The 20,811-nt window shown below is 39.1% G+C and overlaps 2 protein-coding genes across 6 annotated transcripts in view; both read right to left on the bottom strand.

Moving 5' to 3' along the window:
* Positions 1 to 4,402, bottom strand: part of ANAPC4 (anaphase promoting complex subunit 4) — a 34,436-nt gene extending 30,034 nt beyond the window's left edge. The window contains exons 1-2 of the mRNA XM_061419834.1: positions 4,274 to 4,402; positions 1,868 to 1,973 (exon numbers count right to left, since the gene is read on the bottom strand). Coding sequence (XP_061275818.1) covers positions 1,868 to 1,973; positions 4,274 to 4,402 — 235 coding nt within the window. The remainder of the gene's footprint in view (positions 1 to 1,867; positions 1,974 to 4,273) is intronic.
* Positions 4,403 to 10,966: 6,564 nt separating this feature from the next.
* ZCCHC4 (zinc finger CCHC-type containing 4) overlaps positions 10,967 to 20,811 on the bottom strand; it is a 50,742-nt gene continuing 40,897 nt past the window's right edge. For 2 of the 5 annotated variants that reach the window (XM_061419829.1, XM_061419830.1), the window contains 5 exons: positions 20,513 to 20,634; positions 20,181 to 20,256; positions 17,356 to 17,407; positions 16,715 to 16,859; positions 10,967 to 11,675 (listed from right to left, as the gene is read on the bottom strand). In XM_061419829.1, coding sequence (XP_061275813.1) covers positions 11,540 to 11,675; positions 16,715 to 16,859; positions 17,356 to 17,407; positions 20,181 to 20,256; positions 20,513 to 20,634 — 531 coding nt within the window. In that variant the 3' untranslated portion in view covers positions 10,967 to 11,539. The other 3 variants (XM_061419832.1, XR_009736944.1, XM_061419833.1) reach the window with 3 other exon arrangements.

Genomic DNA, 20,811 nt, shown 5'->3' with positions numbered 1-20,811 from the left:
TATATCATAATCATAGAAATGATTTAACCCTTAAATCCTTCCTTTAAATAAGTAAAAAACTGAAAGGTATCTTTGTATACAGTTACGCTGGTATCAACACTTTCAAATGCTCAGACTTTTGTGAGCAACCTACTCCTGTCTTGTGTACTGTTCTGAACATCTTACATTTCAGAGCCTCTAGACTGGAACCTTGATGCCAAGCAGAAAACACAGACAGACATCAACATATAAACAATAATATTGTATCACCAAGACATACCGGTCCCCACCTGAAAGTTACAAAGTGATTCCATCTGCTTGGTTCCTGGGAAGGTTTTTTATTCCTCTTTTAAATTTCTAACCCTTATTGAACAGGGATATCAAATACTGATGGGTCTTCTTCCTTTCACTGTGGCTGAATCATCTAGTATCGTTTCTCTACAGAAGTCTTTAATGTCTTCCTAACGTATAAAATTGAAGAACGTCTAGACAGAAGGCTGTGTGTTTCACTGTATACCAATACACACAACTCTGTGAGATGAGAGGCAATCCAAGTCTCCTCTTCTTTAAAACAATTTAAAGCAATCTTGAAATAATCATTACCAAGCTAAGCCCTATTTTACTGTCCAAAAACAGAAGACATTTTTTAATGATAAAAATATCACTTACTTAAATACATTTTCACACACACTAACTTTCATGATTTTTGAGATCCTGATGTTTTTGGATGAAGAGAGCAAGATCTCAAAATACTACTTACACAAGTTCTCTAATTTTGCACATACTTATTTTTTTTTCCAGTAGAAGAAACAAGAACTGAGCAAAATGAATATAGACCAAAATAGCTGTTATCTGTAGAGTGACAGGCTTTCAGGGCATTTTTACATACTTATATTTATCTAGGGAAAAAAGGAGGCAACAAGGAGGAATACATATCATTTTACAAAAACAATTTGTTTTTTTTAGGCACCAATGATACAGATCACTTGCAGCATTTTCCTGTGCTGACCCGATATATACAGCAGCTCAAATGACTGTCAGTGTAACAACACATGGAAGAGGAGAGTTCAGTCCTCAGAGCAGTAGCATAAGCTACAACATGCAGGGTACCAACAGGAGTAAGATCACATGGAAATTGAAGGAAGGGGGTCAAAACTGACAGTCCTTCAGGTGAGGTAAACAATTGTGCAGAGGGAATATTTACAAAACACCCATTTAATGCTAAAACACATTTTGGGAAAAAAAAGGCCATGGTGGCTCTGAACTGACTGCTGCTGCAGCTGCTGCTAAGTCGCTTCAGTCGTGTCCGACTCAGTGCGACCCCATAGACGGCAGCCCACCAGGCTCCCCTGTCCCAGGGATTATCCAGGCAAGAACACAGGAGTGGGTTGCCATTTCCTTCTCCAGTGCATGAAAGTGAAAGTCAAGTTGCTCAGTCGTGTCCGACTCCTTTCGACCCCATTGACTGCAGCCCACCAGGCTCCTTCATCCACGGGATTTTCCAGGCAAGAGTACTGGAGTGGGTTGCCATTGCCTTCTCCCTGAACTGACTAGTAACTGGCAAATGAAGCTCTGGGAAAACAGTACAGAACAAGACAGCAAAAGAACAAAACCAAAGTACCCTGTATATTCTCATAAAACTTCCTGTTAGACTTATCTTTGCCAAGAAGTCAGATTTCATTTTAGAGATATCTCTGCCATGAAACAAGATGGCAGAATTAATCTGAGTTCCATGAAAATACTATAAAGCATCTGAAAAAACAAAATTCCCAAATCAGTATTTAGAATTCTAGTACAGTGTAAGAAAAATAAATTCTTTCTATAAGTTCTTTTTACAGAATACTCTTTCTGAAAAACAAAAACATATATTTTATAATACTGTCATTACGTTTGCCATCTGGTCTCCAAGCGAGACAGGTCACTTCCTTTCCTGTATTTTCATTTGGTGGAAAACTCCAAACTCGATGAAAACTTGCAAGTCGATGAAGTAAAACCTAAGACAAAACAGATATAATGGCAGATAATAAAAACATCCATTTCCAAAAATAAAATAAATCTAAACCCCACTATAAATTTTTTTTAAAATTGTACCAAGTATAATATTTAGCCATCAGAAAAAAATTCAAAGTCAAGAGTGTCTGAATGAACTTAAGGTATTTTCAAAGAAATGAGTGAAACAAGGTCTAATTTAACCCTGTACTCTACACATTTTCCTAACTTTTATGTCAACAAGAGACTTATGTTTTAGAAAGGAATACAGCTTCCCAGACAGCTCAGCGGTAAAGAATCTACCTGCCAAGCAGAAGACTCAGGTATGATCCCTGGGTGGGGAAGATTCCCTAGAGAAGGAAATGGCAACCCATTCCAGTATTTTTGCCTGGAAAATCCCAGAAAGAGAGAAGCCTGGCAGGCTACAGTCCATATGGTCGCAAAGAGTCTGACACAACTGAAGCGACTCAGCACACACGCATGCACTGGCTCATTCATGCCTTCCAACACTACTCATCATTTTTGGTGATTTCAAGAGCAACAATGTCCTGGCTTTTGGTTCTCAACTACCTCTTCTTCAATGATCACAGCTTCTGCCTCACCTCAGTCACTCCCAGGGTCATGTCTGTTACACTGTCATTACCGACAACTACAAATGCTGCCATAAACTTCAGCTGCAAACTTCCCACTTTCCATCACTGTCTGTATCTTTCCTGCTCATCCCGACTAATACCCAACTTCAGTTCTTCAACCTCACCAAGACATACAATCCAATGAGTCTACCACCGATTCTCCCTCACCCCACACATGACCTCACTTCCCTACGGAATCAGGTTAGAATCCAAAGTTCATCACTACAATCATTTCTCTTGTACATAACTTCGACTCCCTTGCATCTCCTGCTTTTTGTCACCCTTTGTCACAACAACTCTGGTTAAACCCAACCACACCTGCACCCACGCAGCTGAACAGACGAGACACACAACCGTGCTCACTAGTTTCACTACAGAACCACGAACCTCATGTGCCTTCTAACACTGAAGAACAATCCTATTAGATTCACTAGTCCACTCGCCCTGTCGGTTTCTTCAAACTTCTCTTCCGTCCTCAAAAGTCCAATATTTTCTTCTCCATCCTCACTCCTAAACAGTGCCCTTTCTTCTTCACTAAGAAAATGTAAGCAACAAGTGCCCACAATTATACCTACTCATCTGGTCACACTGATGCTCCTATTTTTTCCCTTCCCTTCTACAGTTGTGGCTGAAGGAACTGCACTCCTCTCAGAGCCATGACAGAATTCCAGAACACTCTGGATGCGGAAGGAGACTAGATTTCATAGAGGGCTTTGAGAAAGCAGACATCAATACCCTGGCGACAAAGCCATGACAATCAACACAACTTTCCAGGCTGCTACGTTTCCCTGACTGCTAAGTTCCCTTTTCCAACTAGTTTCCAAGCCTGGCTGAAGACAACTCCCACCTGGCCAAGTAACTATCAGGACACCTGCCAAAGGGACAAAGGAGTAAAGACACAAAGGTGAAGGTTTCCTTACAAAATGTCTGCCAAGTAATTAGAAACTTTCAGTAGAAAGTTACAACTGGGTTACACTTGATGACGTGTAATATAATGTGAACCAGAAATGGCAACCCACTCCAGTACTCTTGCCTGGAGAATCCCAGGGATGGGGAAGCCTGGTTGGCTTCCGTCTACGGGATCGCACAGAGTCAGACACGACTGAAGCGACTTAGCAGCAGCAGCAGCAGCAGCAGAAATACTGACAACACTCAGGCACATTCCATCAGGAATCAGTGAATCAGGAACATTCCATCAGGTGAAGCATGACTCTTTGTTTCAATTTAAAGGTATTTTTAATTGGAGGTGGCCAACCAACCAACACTGTGAATGCTGGACAACAGAATAAAGATTCTTAAACATCCTGTTTGGCAGCTACAGACATGCATATTCACAGCTCGAGTCTGACAACTCACCTTTGTTCTGCCTGAACTGTAAGTAAACGAAGGGCGGAATCTGTGGACCCACTACTATGTCAACTCATAAGTGATTCATGAGCCTTTAAAAGCCCCATTTAACAAATAACTATGAGTCTCCGGGATGCAGGACCGTGTGATTGTGTCAAGCTGTGTGAAAACTTGGCCACAGAATGCGCGAAATGGGTATACGAAAGACTTTTCCTGTGTATGGTCCGTTATATTCACTTAGACTATGCAGCAAGACTGCAGAGAGGGGCAGGGTAGACAGGTGGCCCGGGCTCGGTGTCCTCGTGGCTGCGCGCCGGCTCACTCACCTCGCCCGCGGTGTTGGCCAAAGCAATGAGATCCCGCTTGGGTGACCAGACCAGGAAGATGATCTCCTGCGGCAACTGCTTCTCTCCCACCACCCGGAAGGATGGGAAACAGGTCGGGAAACGCAACATGGGGACGGCACTGCAATGACTTCCCTAGTCCGAGGCTGGCTGGGGGCCCCCGCGGCCGCTCCCGCCCCGGACCCTTCCGGCAGAGCCCCGACGGCGGCGGTACCAGCGAGGTGCCCCACCGCAGCCAACACGGCCCGGGCGGTCTCCGCCTCCCGCTCTCCCTGCCCGCGCCAGCCGCGCTGCCGCCGCCGCCGCCGCCGCGCGCTTTCCGAGCACTTCCGGTGCCCGAACTTCCTCGCGAGAGCACGGAGGCGAGGTTTCGATCAGCCAGAGTCCCTTCAACAGTCTCCAAACCGGTGGTCCTCAGTCTTGCTTGCTCAGTACAGGTTTTTTGTTTCTTTTGCTTTAAACACCGTGCCCAGGCAGCACGCCAGACTGATGAAAAGCGCTTCCCTGGTGGCTCAGACGGTAAAGAATCTGCCTCCAATGCGGGAGACCTGGGTTCGATCCCTTGGTTGGGAAGATCCCCTAGAAGAAGGCATAGCAACCTACTCCAGTATTCTTGCTGGGAAACCCCATGGACAGAGGAGCCTTAGGGGCTACGCAAAGAGTCGGAAACGACTGAGCGACTAAGCACAGCACAGCACAGTACGGAATGGGACCCAGGATTTATGGAACACTCAGAGTGCTGCCAATTTGCAGCCTACGTAGGAGAGTTCTGCTTTAAAATCTCCGACATAGGCAAATACCTTGATTCTTTGTCCCATTTAAGCTTCATAACTACTGATACTAGTAGCCGCATTGTAATAAATGAGGACCGTGGGCTCAGTCAGGATTTGTCTCATAGCTATTGGAGCGTCTACTATACGAAGGAATCTGGGCTCCACAAGTGCAGGGGACATGGGCTCAGCCTGGCCGGATGTGTGAATCAGTGTCCATCTGATGCCTCTTGTTACACATCTAAATGTGTTAACTTGTTGAAAAGTTCCCATAAGTTATGGACCTGGTTAAAATAATGTGACTATCATCCTGTGATTCTCCATCTTAAAATCTATGGTAGAAAGCCATCTACCTTTCACTTCCTTTGACTTGCTCAAACAAGAAATGTGGGAAGATCTTCAACTCTAAATAAGCCCTATCTTCCTGCCATCTATCTGGATCTAGCCCCTGGGAAAAGGTGACAGAAGTAGACTAATTCATTCAGCAACAAATATTTCAGGCATATTTTATGCCAGGCAGTTTGTAACTCATGATGTTTACCCTGCTCCCTTTCAGAGATGGGTCTTTTACCTTGCTTTTCCTGCAAACGATTAAGCACGGTCCCCAAATTTGTCCAGAGGCAGTATCCCAAGGTGAGAATGGACTTGCTTTTGTTATTAATGAAATGCATTTTCGGGTATTAATGTTCTGGAGTGTTGTATAGTTGTTAGCACAACCAGTGCCACCTTGAGCCATGTACAGTTCCACCTGTCCTTCCATTGCCCTACCCAGGACTGTACTGTGTGGTAAATCACTTCTCTGTCATCAAGAGCTTTGCAGTTAATACTGTTAAATAATTATTAGGCCCGGGTGGCCTTTATGCTCTGTTAGTCCCCAAACAATGATGAAGACCTTCCCTGACGTATTCCTGGCACCCACAAGACTAGTGCTAAAGTCGCTTCAGTCACATCTGACTCTGCAACCTATGGACTGTGGCCTACCAGGCTCCTCTGTCCATGGGATTCTCCAGGCAAGAATACTGTGAGTGGATTTTCATGTCCACCTCCAGGGGATCTTCCCAACCCAGGGATCAAATCCTGCATTGCAGGCGGATTCTTTATAGTCTGAGCCACTAGGGAAGCCCAGGACTAATTACCCATTCATAAATCTTGACTTCAGAATGCACTTCCTGTTTCTCTAGGTGAACTAATATAAAACTGTTGCAATGCTCCTTTGGTGGTGCTGAGTGCAGTTGCAAATGCTTCCAGATCATTGTCTGCCTGACCCCAACTTGTGAGTTACCTGGTAATAAACTGATCCATTGATAATATGGAGCTGGCTGCCTGGTTTCCGGGTCTCATGATAACCTTCTCCATCCTCTAATACATGGCAATAATCTAGATGGTGGGGTGCATTTAGGTAAATCCACTGTCTACCTGCTTTACAATCTTATGGAAACTGAATGCCCACTTTCCTGAAACTTATCCTGAATATGGTCTCTCATACCACACAGGAAAAGGACTGTGAACAAAGCTATACCCTCAGTGTTACAAGACAGAGGAGAGTAACTACCTACATATTATGAAACCTTCACAGAAAAGTATGAATTTTCCCCAAGATACGTATAACAACATAGGAAATATCATAGGTGTGAAGTTCCAGATGTGGCCATCTGGAAATAAGAAAAAATTTGGTTGTAAGTACATTCAGCAAATTGTTTACAATAGTGAAAAATGGAAACAACTTAGCTGCCCAACCACAGAAGACTGATTAAATACAATATATCCATACTTAAGAATAATACTGTCATTATGTATATAAACTGATGTTCACATCTTTATGAGAGGATTACAAAACTATTTTTACAATTCTATTTTTTAAAAATTTAAAGTGTCTGTAGCTATTTATACAGTAATCTTATTTTTGGAAGAAAATACACATAAGCTGTGACAGTTATCTCTGGGTAGTAGAATCAGAGTTACTTTTCATTTTCTTTGACTCAGGTGGCTCATGTATTAAGTGTAAAGTTAACAGGCAGCAACTCTTATTTCCTTTTGTCTTCTTTAAACATGTAGAATGTTTAGGCTATCTCGTTTTTTCCCACTCCTCACCTCCACATTTGCAAGTGAAGAAACTGGCCTATCTAATTAGGGTTAGTTTCTTAAAGACGAACGGATGTCACAGTTGCAGTCTGCAGGGGTACTAAGCTGTGCAACAGTGTGAGAATCTTGTGACTGTTCAGCTAAAGGGATATAACTTACCCCTTGAATCTCTGAGATCTGCTTGCTCAGTTTTGATGCTTTCCCTCCCCCTCAATCTTGCAGAGTTAACATTTATACTAAGTCTCTTGAAATCAAATTGTAGAGATCTTATCGTCACTTTATCAATGACCTTCTAGCTGACCCTCAAGTACTTTAATCCATGTCCTAATTTCCAGTTAAAACCACATCAAATAAGTCAAATTAGATTTTTCCTTTGCATTTTTTTAAAGCTTTTCTTTCTTGGCAGCTCTAAGTGTATTAGCGTCTTACTATTAGGCAGCACAGTTGGGTTTGGAGGCATGAATGACCATTTCCATTCACCTGACCCAACCCTGATTTATGAGGAGCTTCTACTGGGTGAGTGAAGAACAGTGTTAGCCTGGGTGCTAACTTCCAGTTAACTGTGTTAGCTTCCCAGGCTTGTGGAAGAAGGAAGGCAGCCATGGGTCCTGCAGCTGGTTGTCTCTGATATCACCGTGTGCAAGACACAGCTCACTGGCTCCCTGAGTCCATGAAGTCCACAGGCCCCGGCCCCAACAAGCTTCTAAGCTAGAGAGGGAAACAAGCACAGAGAGTCATTGTAGTGCAGGGCGTGATTTAAGTGCCTGAAAACAAGTCCAAGACACACAAACACACACCTATTTTTCCATGGCAAAAGAAGACTGTTTCACTGGAGACACCATCGAGGACATCATGAAGGAGGTGGCATCAGACCACAACCTTTCGTAGGCTGTCATTTTATATTTAAGTCAAAGGCACACCATGTTTTATTGTATTTCACAGATATTGTTTCTTTACAATTGAAGATTTGTGGCATCCCTTTGTTATAAGATGATGGTTAGCATTTTTTAGTAATAAAGTGTTGTGTGTTAGTTGCTAAGTCGTGTCCAACTCTTTGTGACCCGGTGGACTGTGGCCCATCAGGCTCCTACATCCATGGAACTCTCCAGGCAAGAATACCGGAGTGGGCTGCCATTCCTTCTCTCCAGGGGACTTTCCTGACCCAGGGATCAGACCCAGGTCTCCTGCACTGCAGGCAGATTCCTTACCATCTCAGCCTCCAGGTTTTTTTTTTTTTTTCAATCCTTCTAAGAAAAAGAGCAATTTGTCTCCATATCTTAGGCAAGCCTAATGTTAGGGACTGAACTGTATCTCTCCAAATCTATATGCTGAAGACCTAACTCCCAGTACTTCAGACAGGGGCTGGATTTAGAGACACCATCTTTAAAAAGGAGATAAAGGTAAAATGAAGCCATTAAGGTGGGCACTAATGCAATCTGACCATCCTTACAGGAGGAAATGTGGACACAAAGAGACACCCAAGAAAGACCATGTGATGACAGAGAGAGAAGGCAACCACCTGCAAGCCAAGGAGAGAGGCCGCAGAAGAACCAAGCCTGTCAACACGTTTATCCTGAACTTCCAGGCTCTAGAACTGTGACAAAGTTAATTACTGTTGTTTAAGCCATCCAATACATTTGTTATAGTAGCCCTAGCAAATTAATATACCTACCACCTGAAAACCTGTAGAAAATTCCATACTTTCAAATTTCTATTGAGTACCTACAACACTTAGGAGACATCAGACTGTAAGAAGTGGGTACTGACATTAAGAAACTGAAACCTTTCGGGGAAACAGAAGCTGTCAATACAATCATGGCATAATACATAAAAAGTGACTCAAGTGTGGTGCAGAAGAGTAAGCGGCTTGGAGAGGAAGGTCTTAGCTGGTATCAGTCTCAAACTTACCAGGAGAGAGTGGGATTGGGACCAGGGCCTAAAGGCTCCGTAACACTTTAAAAGATGGCTGTATGGAGGGAAATATTCCAAACAGAAAAAAGAGAATGGGATGGAAAGATTGAGGCATACCAGAGAAATAAATTAGTCCAAATGTCACACTAAATGTAGGGGAAAAAAAATCTAATCTCATTCAGGGCCTACAAAGTGACAAAAAGCGACGAAGTACAAAAATATGACAAAGTAACATCATATTTCATTACGTTATGTAATATAAACAAGAAACAGAATGAAATTTAGCTGCAATTATTTAAGAAAAATGTCCTTTTCGGGAACTTCCCTAGTGGTCCAGTGGTTAAGACTCCACATTTTCACTGCAGGGAGCCCAGGTTCAATCCCTGGTGGGAGAACTAAGATTCCACATGCCACAAGGCATGGCCAAAAAAAAATTTCCTTTTAAAAAGCTTAAAAAGGTTTGTCTGTCAAATTTCAGGGATTTTCTTTTACTGCTGTTTTAAGTAACTATCTTAATGTTCAGCTATGCAGATTCCTAATTAGAACAAATGACCTCATCTCCCATCACACTTTATGTCCCAGAGACATTTTCACATTCTGTTAGTTTATCCTCTGAGAAAAGAAAGAGGTTAAGTCCTTAAAATTACCATTAACTGAACACAAGAACAAAACCATCAAACTTCCTATTTTTAACTCTCTGAGAAGGTAACGAAGTTTTCAAGTACAGAATTCCTGATTATAAGTAACACCCTATTTGCTCAATACTAATATGGGCTTTTTTTCACATTTCAGTATTTCTGAAATAAGATACATCTAAAACTTAATATATACAATTAAAAAGATAAGGGTGTTTTCCCCCTGAAAAGATGATTCCATCAATAGCACACTTTACAATTGATGGTATCTTAAAACTAAGAAAATGTGGTAATGATAACCACTGGCCATCAGGACCCAATTCTTCAGCAGTCACGGTCCCTCAGGTGTCTGAGTTTCTGGGCAGATTTCAATAGATTTTAACCATAGTATCATGGACACCATGAAAGTCAGGCAATGTCCACACCTATGCCTGAATCAGAGAGACTCTTACAATGACTCTACAAGGTTCATATCTCATCCAATCACCTCAAAACCTGCCCCTCCTATCACTACAGCAACCCACAAAAATGGGGCAAGAGAAGAATTTTCTGATGCTTGTTAAATCCAGGAGCTTGGCTCATCTTTTGATGTCACCTGATCTATCAGGACTACACTGTCAGGGCCATGTGTGAGGATTCCACAGCAGGTACCAAACCATCCAAACGTAAAATACCAGGTGGAATTTAAATAAAAGATGAAGTACAGTTCTTCTACTTTTACTTAGAGGGCTCCAGCTAAGCCCAAGCAGAGATGCCTCCAAACGTGCTCTAAATTAGTCATGTGGGAAAGAGAGGAGAGTCATTATGCAAATACAAGCCATTCAAAACTACTAAGTCTGAAGAAGATAATGTCAGATACCTAGCAGAGAAATGGGGAGGGGAATTCTTTGTTCAAACTCCTCTTTAGCGCTGCAACCCTGGACCACCAGATAATTACCATCTTCACCTGTTAACATTTCTCCAGGCTAACAAGCGAACTGAGAGCCAGGTGCATGTGCCTCATTTAATTTAACCACAAACAAACCTGAGATGTGTTGTCCCCGTTATAATGATAAGAAACACTGGCTTCTAGAGAGTGAATGACTTGGCCAAAGACATACAACCAGGAAGTGTTAGAATAGGAAAGAAGAGTTTGAATCACCAAAATAGACTGCCTCTGCTACAACTTTTATAAAGAAACATCCTGCATAAGTTAAAAGACAATAAGATGACAGAGCAAGTCATAATTCAACAAACATTTAGGTGATTCTATACCATCAAAGGATAACTGCAAAGAGTAGTTGAAAAATAAATATTTAATATTAATATAACCATAATCATAATTGTTTTAGACTGCCTTTGTCAAAATTCTTTCCATCTTCAGATTCTGTCTTAAAAAAAACAACTGTACACTGTATTTCTCTTTACAAGTGAGATTTAAGCCACTGTACAATATTTTAATATTTAATTTAAAATATCTAGCAACATATTCCTATGTTCAATGTAAACAAAACCTCAGGTTTTCATTCTTATTTTTTTCTTTCTTTCTGCAAAAGAATGCTCTGTGCCCATTTTTCAGATAAAAGAGGCTAAAATAGTATGACTGGAAGAGATGTCAAGAGAGAAAAAAGGCACCAAAAGCTAGTGAGTCAGCGAAGGTCTCCAGAGGGGCTGCAGTGTGTGTGTGTGGAGGGGGAGGAGGGTATAAAGGGGGGGTGTCTATAAACCAGCAAAATACCACCTCCTTATTTTCAAGCTTAGAAAGGTGCATACCTTTGAAAGCAACAGAATTTAAGTCCAACATGGCACTTTCAGAAAATGGCATCAAAGGTTGCACTATAAATCTTTCTTATTCTCCAGTCACTGGACATTTAAGAGCAAAGATATTGATGGGTTCTTTCTCTCCTTTTCTTCTTCCTTGTAGCAGATGTATGATTCATGGATTGTCCTTTAGTGGTCTCCATTTTCATCTTATTGCTTTTTCTTTGCTTCTGCTTTCTGACAGCTCTGAAAAACAAGGTGCTAAATTATTTTGGAGAATGAGCACAGTGAATTATGTAATTATGTTGAAGTTTAATTAACTAGCTAACCAAATAAGAAAACAGAAGGGAAAGAATTTACTGTATTATAAGTATAAATCCTCAGAATCCTGACCACAGTAACAAGGAGATAGAGTCCTGACCAAGCAAAATGTTTTAGAGAAGAAATTTCTTTGAAAGATGGTTACTACAGATTTAGAACAATCTATTCAGGACGAATACACCACAGAGGTAAATAGTCAAGCCAATGAGTTGGGAGGGTTTTTTTTTTTTCCCCCTTGTACATCTGTACCGCTCAACTCAGCACTTCTATCTCCAAATCCCTGAATTACATATTTCAGAAAAAGACCGATACATTGACAGCAATGGTAGAAGAATGCTGCAGCTCTGAAAAGGCTTACAGAAGCTCATCTTATAGTCGTAATTTTCCTTTCCTCAGTATCCTAAAAGCCTGACAAGTGCCATACAGGAAGTCCACATTTAGTGGTCTCTTGAAGACTAGCTTCAAAATGAATAAGCTGAAAGTCAATCTCTAAAAAATATTAAATCATACCAGAAAACAAAAACAGATCCTTTGTTTCAGGTGCTCTCTGAACTAAGTTACAGGCAATCTATAGCTGAGAAAGATTACTGGTCTGTTCATTCACTTTCTCCAAGCTAGCAGAATCATGCCATTTATTATATCATGAACAAAGGGGTGGGCTGGGGCTGCCAGCACTGGCAAACCTGGAAACTTCCAAGGCTGCCCAGCAATATCAACTGTTAGACTCCTTCTTATAAACCACCACAAGTCCTAGGGGAAAGCTTCTTGATCTTCCCAGGACCAAAATCTGGGAAAGCAGCTTCATATACAGTCTATAATCTCCTAGTGGACAAACCCAGCCTCTCTTTTGGTTCCTTCAGTATACATGTTAAGTGTTGGGAATACAAACATGAATGGGCACACCTGACTTCAAGGAGCTGGGAGACAGACAAGACAGACAGACATCATCCTTCCCTTTCCTTCTCCTCACTTTTTCTTTTTTAGGGAAAGAAACTGAGGCTAAGAAATCATCTATGAGGAAGTGGCAGAACCAGCATGATTCAGGGAACTGTGCTCTTAATTTTACCTTGATACTACATACACTACTATAAATTATTCAGGTATATAAAATGCTCAGCATATAGTAACTCCTAAATAAATACTAGCTATTATTAGTAGCTCCACATGACTACTATTCAGAATTTTGCTTGGTAATCTAATATTTTTCCAAAGTGTTTAGATTTTGCACTAGGGTATCTTTTAAGTTCAAAATAAAACAAAACAGTCATCATCGTTCTGTTTTGTGCATGTTATAAAAGTCTCCTTTTTTTCTAGCCATTTATTTTAAAGTAGGAAAATGTCCTGGAAAGTTATGATTTAGCAAATGTGATGACGTATAATCTCTTGATGGCAAAATCAATGATGTTATTATGCATGCCTGTATACAAAATTCAAACAAATTTTCTTTGGCTTATCCACTGATAAGAACTAAACATGAACCAGATTTCACTAGAAGATATGGTAAACAAAAACAGAAAGAAAATACTCATTTGTAATATGAATAAACAAAATGTTCCAGAGGTAGAGTCTTTAAACAGTGATAAACTGAGTATAAATCAACTGGCTGATTTATTTTGACTTTAAATTGACCTGGTATTGGTATTTGTCCTCTAAATTACAAGTATTTATGTGACTGATAAAACGAGCTCTAACCACAAGAGGGAGCCAGCATCATTCTAGTTCATAACCAAACAAAAACTAACACTAAGGAAAACTAAAGTAACATAAGACAACTATGAAACATACAAGATGAAAAGACCTTTTATGCCATATAGGCTTAAAAAAAAAGCATAAAAATTATTTTTTACTATTGTAAAAAGTTCATGCCTTGTCAATTCATTGTAAAAACTTTTTGAAAGCAATATCTGAAAATAACCATTAACAATTTAGATGTCTTCTCTAAGAGAAGGTGATATTATTCAAGAATTATCAGGTATACCACGTCCTAAAAGATTTGGTCTTAAATTAAAATGGATAAAATCTAGTACTGAAAGATACTACATGATTTTCCTCAATGAAAACAATATATTACTAACAAATAGACTAGTCAGAGCTATTTAAGAACCAAGGAAGAGCCTACAGTGTATTACCAAAATGCAAATTCAGTTTCCATGTATCATAAAATCACAGGATCAAAGGCTGAGCATGATACCAACTCCTGTTTGCAACTAGAATTAAACTGTAAATAGTAAAACACCCCTAGATCACCCCTACTTTATGAGATTGTATTCTATTCTTAAAGGTTTATAAGGAGAAGTATTTTCTAAGACTCAATATACCTCTTTAATTAATTTTTATAATACCACTTCTACCCTTTATTACTTAGTGGGAATAATTATTTAAATTTATTCAAATTATTTAATAAATAAATAAATTAAATTATTTAAAGTAGATTCAATATGGGCTTCCCTAGTGGCTCCAATGGTAAAGAATCTGCTTGCAATGCAAGTGACTCAGGTTTGACCCCTGGGTTGGGAAGATCCCTTGGAGAAAGAAATAGCCACCCACTCCAGTATTCTTGCCTAGAGAATTCCATGGACAGAGGAGCCTGGCAGGCTACAGTCCATGGGGTCGCAAAGAGTCAGACACGACTAAGTTACTGACACTCTCATTTTCACTTTTCAGTGGAAAAGGTAGTTTAAATAGTAGGCAGAATTCAAATGGCTGGGCTTTAATGGAAAAAAATTTCTACTGACCAAAAAAATAAAAACAGATGGAAAAGAATACAATCGTAAGTAGTTAGTAAAGCATCAAGTATTCAGGTTGGTACAAAAGTAACTGTTTTGGACCATGAATTTTAAATTATTATAGCTAGACTCAAACACATCTTTATTAATCAAAATAGGAACCATTACAATCAACACATATTTGCCAGTGAGAAATAAGTTTGTTTATCCCTGTAGCATAAAAATCTGTGCTTCAGGATTTGACCAACTCTTGGAAAGCGTTTTCTGCTGCCTGCTGGTTGTGGAAGCATTTTCCCTGCAAAAAGTTGTTGAGATGCTTGAAGATGTGGTAGTTGGTTGGTGAGAGGTCAGGTGAATATGGTGGAAGAGGCAAAACTTTGTAGTCCAATTCATTCAACTTTTGAAGCAGCTGTGTGACGCGGTCAGGCGATGTTGTGGAGAATTGGGCCCATTCTGTTGACCAATACTGACTGCAGGCATTGCAATTCTTGGTGCATCTCATCGATTTGCTGAGCATACTTCTCAGATGTAATGGTGTCAGCAGGCTTCAGAGAGCTGTAGTGGATCAGACAGGTAGCAGACCACCAAACAGTGACCATGACCTTTTATGGTATTAGTTTGGCCTTGGGAAGTGCATTGGAGTTTGTCCTTGGTCCAACCACTGAGCTGGTCATTGACAGCTGTCATATAAAGTCTACTTTTCATCACACATTACAATCCAATCAAGAAATGCCACACAGAATAAGAGAAACTGCTGCTGCTAAGTCGCGTCGGTCGTGTCCGACTCTGTGCAACCCCATAGACGGCAGCCCACCAGGCTCCTCCATCCCTGGGATTCTCCAGGCAAGAACACTGGAGTGGGTTGCCATTTCCTTCTCCAATGCATGAAAGTGAAAAGTGAAAGTGAAGTCGCTCAGTCGTGTCCGACTCTTAGCGACCCCATGGACTGCAGCCTACCAGGCTCCTCCAGCCACGGGATTTTCCAGGCAAGAGTACTGGAGTGGGTCACCAGTGCCTTCTCCGAGAATAAGAGATGACACTTCAAAACAATTACTTTTTTTATTTTTTGTCAGCTCATGAAGCAACCATTTATTGAGCTTTTTCACCTTTCCAATTTGCTTGAAATGTCAAACGACCATAGGATGGTCAATGTTGAGTTCTTCAGCAACTTCTCTGTAAGGGGATCAGCTTCAATGATGGCTCTCAATTGGTCGTTGTCAACTTCCTATGACCAGCTGTATTACACTCCTCATCTTCAAGGCTCTTGTCTCCTTTACAAAACTTCTTGAACCACCACTGCACTGTATGTATGCTAGCAGTTCCTGGGTCAAATGCATTGTTGATGTTGTGAGTTGTCTCGGCTGCTTTACAACCCATTTTGACCTCGAATAAAAGAATTGCTCAAATTTGTTTTTTTGTCTAATATCATTTCTATAGTCTAACATAAATATAAAATAAACAATAACTCATTAGCAAAAAAGAAAAGAAATGTGCATTAAAAGGATGTATAAAGTAACATCTATTTAAGAATGTATTCCAGTATCAAATGGCAAAATTCAACAATGCAAGACCGCAATTACTTCTGCACCAACCTAACACTTCTAATACTAAAAGATGTTTTTTGTTTGTTTGTTTGTTTGTTTTGTTTTTTTCTCCAATTTTATTTTATTTTTAAACTTTACATAATTGTATTAGTTTTGCCAAATATCAAAATGAATCCACCACAGGTATACTAAAAGATGTTTTTTTATCACAAGTTATATGATTGCTCAAAATTTTTATCCTGATCTCAATTTTAATGTAATATTAAACTTAGATATCTGGTTTTCACATCAGCAAAACAAGAGGATTCAATCAATACATGTCATCCCTTTAGTTTAAAAAGAAAAAAATGTAATCACAAGTCAGCCCATTTGAAATACCAATAATATTTCTAAATCAACTACTGTCATTGGTATAATGTTGCTCTGAATTGTAACTACTATATTACATACACATACAGGAAAGTTAGTCAGTCATTTTCTACCTTATATTTTGGTTATTTACTGGTCTTGCCTGTAAAATCTTAAACTCTCTGACTCACCTTGATACCCTTCCTCCCCATCTATGCAAACAATGCCTGACACTGAAAGCAACAATTAATTTAGCACTTATGGGTCCTTCAGGTATTGCACACTTTTGTGGATTGTTCTGTACACAAGAAAAATTTTTTCTAGTAAATAAAGGAATTCAACTAACTTGTTAACTTTCTTAGATGTAGAGATGTTAGGACAAGCACTCCGTTTATGATCTAATTCACCACAAATAAAGCAGCCGTCTTTAGGGCCCTTGCAAGAATGGTCTGGAAGAGCACAGTGATTGCAAATGCTACAGTGGATCCAGGCTGTAAAATAAAAAATTAGGTTTTAGAAGAGGTTCATTTAATAGAATTTTTCATTAGATTAATCTTTATGATGAGTAAGTATGAATAGTGTTTACTTCAAATATTGTGATCGCTTTGCCTAGCTAATTATAGTTTGGCTAAAGAGGCCAAGGTTAAGAGATTGGAATCCCACATAAACCAGCTAACTTCTTTCTGATACATGGCAACAAATTCCACCCTTCTGCAATGAGTCACAAACCACTGATACAATGGGGACTGGCTGAACAATACAAAATCCTACTAAAATAAGCCAAACCAAACAAGGTAAAGTCATCTCTCTCTCTGAAGAAGAGAAAGTTCATTTTAATAAGTGTAAAAATTAAAAAGAAAGTAAATTAATGTAAGTCTCTATATTAATTTTTTTCTTTTGTCAATACAGTTAAATAAAAATTCCATTTAGATGAAGAAAAACCCAAATGTTTTCATAGGATCTCAAACACTAAGTCTAAATACTTACAAGGCTTTACACACTTTTTGCAGAGAAAGCAATGGTTCCATTTCCTGCCATCCTACAAAAACAATTTTTAAATTATGATTAATTTGTCATTAAGAATCAAGTCTGATAATTAAAAATTAAAATGGCTTATTAAAAGCTATGTAAATTATTCATTCCTTATTTCTCACTTTCCTGAGCTTTACAATTAAATACTTTGATTTTAATTTATGCATTTCTCCACTCAACTCAAATGCCCCAGATTCCTTAACACTAAAACTGGGGGATTTATTTAAATGATCTTGAAAGTCCACTCCAGATAAATCAACCCAAACTGCATGAAGAAGGACTCAAAGAAAATTTCAAGGGAATTAATGACTCATAGTTTTTATAGTCTATCTGACATAATCCTTAATAACGTTCATATTTGAGAAAATGTAATTTAGAAGGATGGAGGTTACTATCTGGGTAATTTAAAAACTATGAAATAAAACATACCTTAAAAAGTACATGAAATGCATACATCCAGTTTAGTGAGTATTATAAAGTGAACACTGAAGAACCCAATAAGTCAAGAGACAGAATACCATCAGTCCCCTAGACACTTCCCCAAATGCCCCTTTCTAGTCCAGCATTCCTCCTTCCCCACTGAGAAGCACCTATCCTAGCTTTTCTGATGCTCACTTCCTTGTTTTTATCTTTTCCACTTATGTGTGCATCTCTAAATTAAAAAAATTGTTTCTTTTTTTTTCTCATTTTGTAATTTGTATGATTTGGGCATAATTTTTTTTTAATGAAGAATACAGACACTTTCTAAACTAATTGGAAATAAATATAATCAATGCTACCATAGTAAAAAACCAGTATAACCAGTAATACAATTATAAAGTTATAAAAAATGTACTTTCCAATAGTTATAAAAATACAGCCTTTCCTTTAGAGAATAGTATGTGCTTATCAGCCAACTAAACTTCACATGTTCTTTTTGACTGGATTTAGTTAAAATAACAGAATATCCCAAGGGTGATCCTGCCTCCCTAACAATGTCACTAGGAGGCGTGTCCTCTGCAGTCCCTCTCCACCCGTGAAAAGCCCTGTCTACTAGTGCTGTGTGAGGAGTAAATGACTCAGTCCATGTACAGCACTTAAGACAGGGCCTGGCACATAAAAAGTCCTGTTATTAACTGCTGCTTCATCAGAACAGTGATTGGTATCTAATAATTCAATGCCTTATTTGAAACAATTTTGCCCTCAACAAAATTTAGTCCTCATTTAGTGCCTTATTTGAAACACTAATAATTTTAGCAGTCACACAGTACTATATAAAAATAACTCAAAAATTATTAATGATAATGAAGGCAACTAAATATTTTTAAAAGCCTGCAGTACTTTATGATTAGAGAAAGGTACTGTATTAAAATATAACTAATAAACAATAATTCACTAACTTGTTGTTGTTCAATTGCTAAGCCGTGCCCAGTGCTTTGCGATCCCATGGACTGCAGGCTCCTCTGTTCTCCACTATCTCTCTGAGTTTGCTCAAATTCATGTCCATTGAGTTGGTGATGCTATACAACCATGTCATTCTCTGCTGCCTCCTTCTCCTTTTGCCTTCTATCTTTCCCAAGCATCACGGTCTTTTCCAATGAGTCAGCTCTTTGCATTAGGTGGCCAAAGTATTAGAGCTTCAGCAACAGACTTTTCAATGAATATTCAGGGTTGATTTCCTTAGGATTGACTGATTTGATCTCCTTGCTGGTCAAGGAACTCTCAAGAGTCTTCTCCAACACTACTATTCAAAAGCATCAGTCTTTGAAGCTCAGCTTTCTTTATGATTCAACATTCACACCCGTACATGACTACTGAAAAAACCATAGCTTTAACTATATGGACTTTGTCAGCAAAGGGATGTCTTTGCTTTTTATTATGCTATTTAGGTTTATCATAGCTTTCCTTCCAAGGAGCAAATGTCTTTTAATTTCATGGCTGCAGTCACCATCTGCAGTGATTTTGGAGCCCAAGAAAATAAAATCCGTCACTGCTTCTACTTTTTCCCAATCTATTTGCCATGAAGTGATGGGACTGGATTTCATGATCTTAGATTTTTGAATGTTGAGTTTCAAGCCAGTTTTTTCACTCTCCTCTTTAGAGGCTCTTTAGTTCCTCTTCACTTTCTGCCATGAGAGTAGTATCATGTGCATATCTGAGGCTGTTGATATTTCCCTTGGCAATCTTGATTCCAGCTTGTGAGTCATCCAGCTTAGCATTTCACATGATGTACTCTGCCTATAAGTTAAATAAGCAGTGTGACAATATACAGTCTTGATGTACTCCTTTGCCAATTTTGAACCAGTCCATTGTTCCATATTAAGTTCTAACCGTTGCTTCTTGACCCGCATATAGGTTCCTTAGGAGACATATAAAGTGGTCTGGTACTTGCATCTCTTTAAGAATTTCCCACAGTTTGTTGTGATCCACACAGTCAAAGGCTTTAGCATAATCAATGAAGCAGAAGTAGATGTTTCTCTGGAATTCTCTTGCTTTCTCCATGACCCAATGAATATTGGCAATTTGATCTCTGGTTCTTCTGGCTTTTCTCAACCCGGCTTGCACATCTGGAAATTCTTGGTTCACATATTGCCGAAGCCTAGCTTGAAGGATTTTGAGCATAACCTTGCTAGCATGCGAAATGAACACAACTGTATAGTAGTTTGAACATTCTTTGGCATTAATACAGTAATATGAATTATAATATTAAAAAAAATAGCATTAAGCAAATGTAATGAAACTAGTGAACTAAAATAAAACTAACATATTTGAGTAAAAACACATTCTAAAGAAAACTATACCTTGGATGTACAAGAATTACAGTGTTCACAGTGTTGATTCTCTAGAGAAACATATCGTTGACACAGTGGGCAAAATCTAAGGAGAAAAGAAAGACTCGATGAAATGAGCTGCATATATTTATACCTATTGAGATTCACAAGGTAGATAAAAGTTCACAAGGCATGTTACAAAAACTCGGTATAATTCAAATTAAATTCAATACAACATTTTAGGCCACATTTAACAATAATAAAAGTACTACATGAGTCAATATGAAAGGCATTTTTGTGTCAGATATATGGAACTTCATTTTCAGTGACTCATGTATTTCAAGGTCCCTCTATGATCCTACCTGTACCCTTCTTCAATAGGAAGGATTATTTTGTTAGGTGGGATATTCGTGAAAATACGCACAGGAGACTGTTTCCGTCCCGTCTTTCCATGTTTATAAAGTGCATGATTATCATAATCTACCTAGAAAGTAAAAAAAAAAAAAATTAAAATAAAAATTCCTCAACTGAGTCAACATTTGTTAAGACTCTTTAACCAATAAGTGAACAAACTGATGCCAAGATACAAATTAAATCAGAGCATTTGACAATAAGTTCTTAAAAGCAAGAATTTATTTATTAGTCAACAGATTCAGAGAGG

This window comes from Bos javanicus, chromosome 6, assembly GCF_032452875.1.
Source record: "Bos javanicus breed banteng chromosome 6, ARS-OSU_banteng_1.0, whole genome shotgun sequence".
Lineage (NCBI taxonomy): Eukaryota > Metazoa > Chordata > Mammalia > Artiodactyla > Bovidae > Bos > Bos javanicus.
This window is presented reverse-complemented; position numbering and strand designations above follow the sequence as displayed.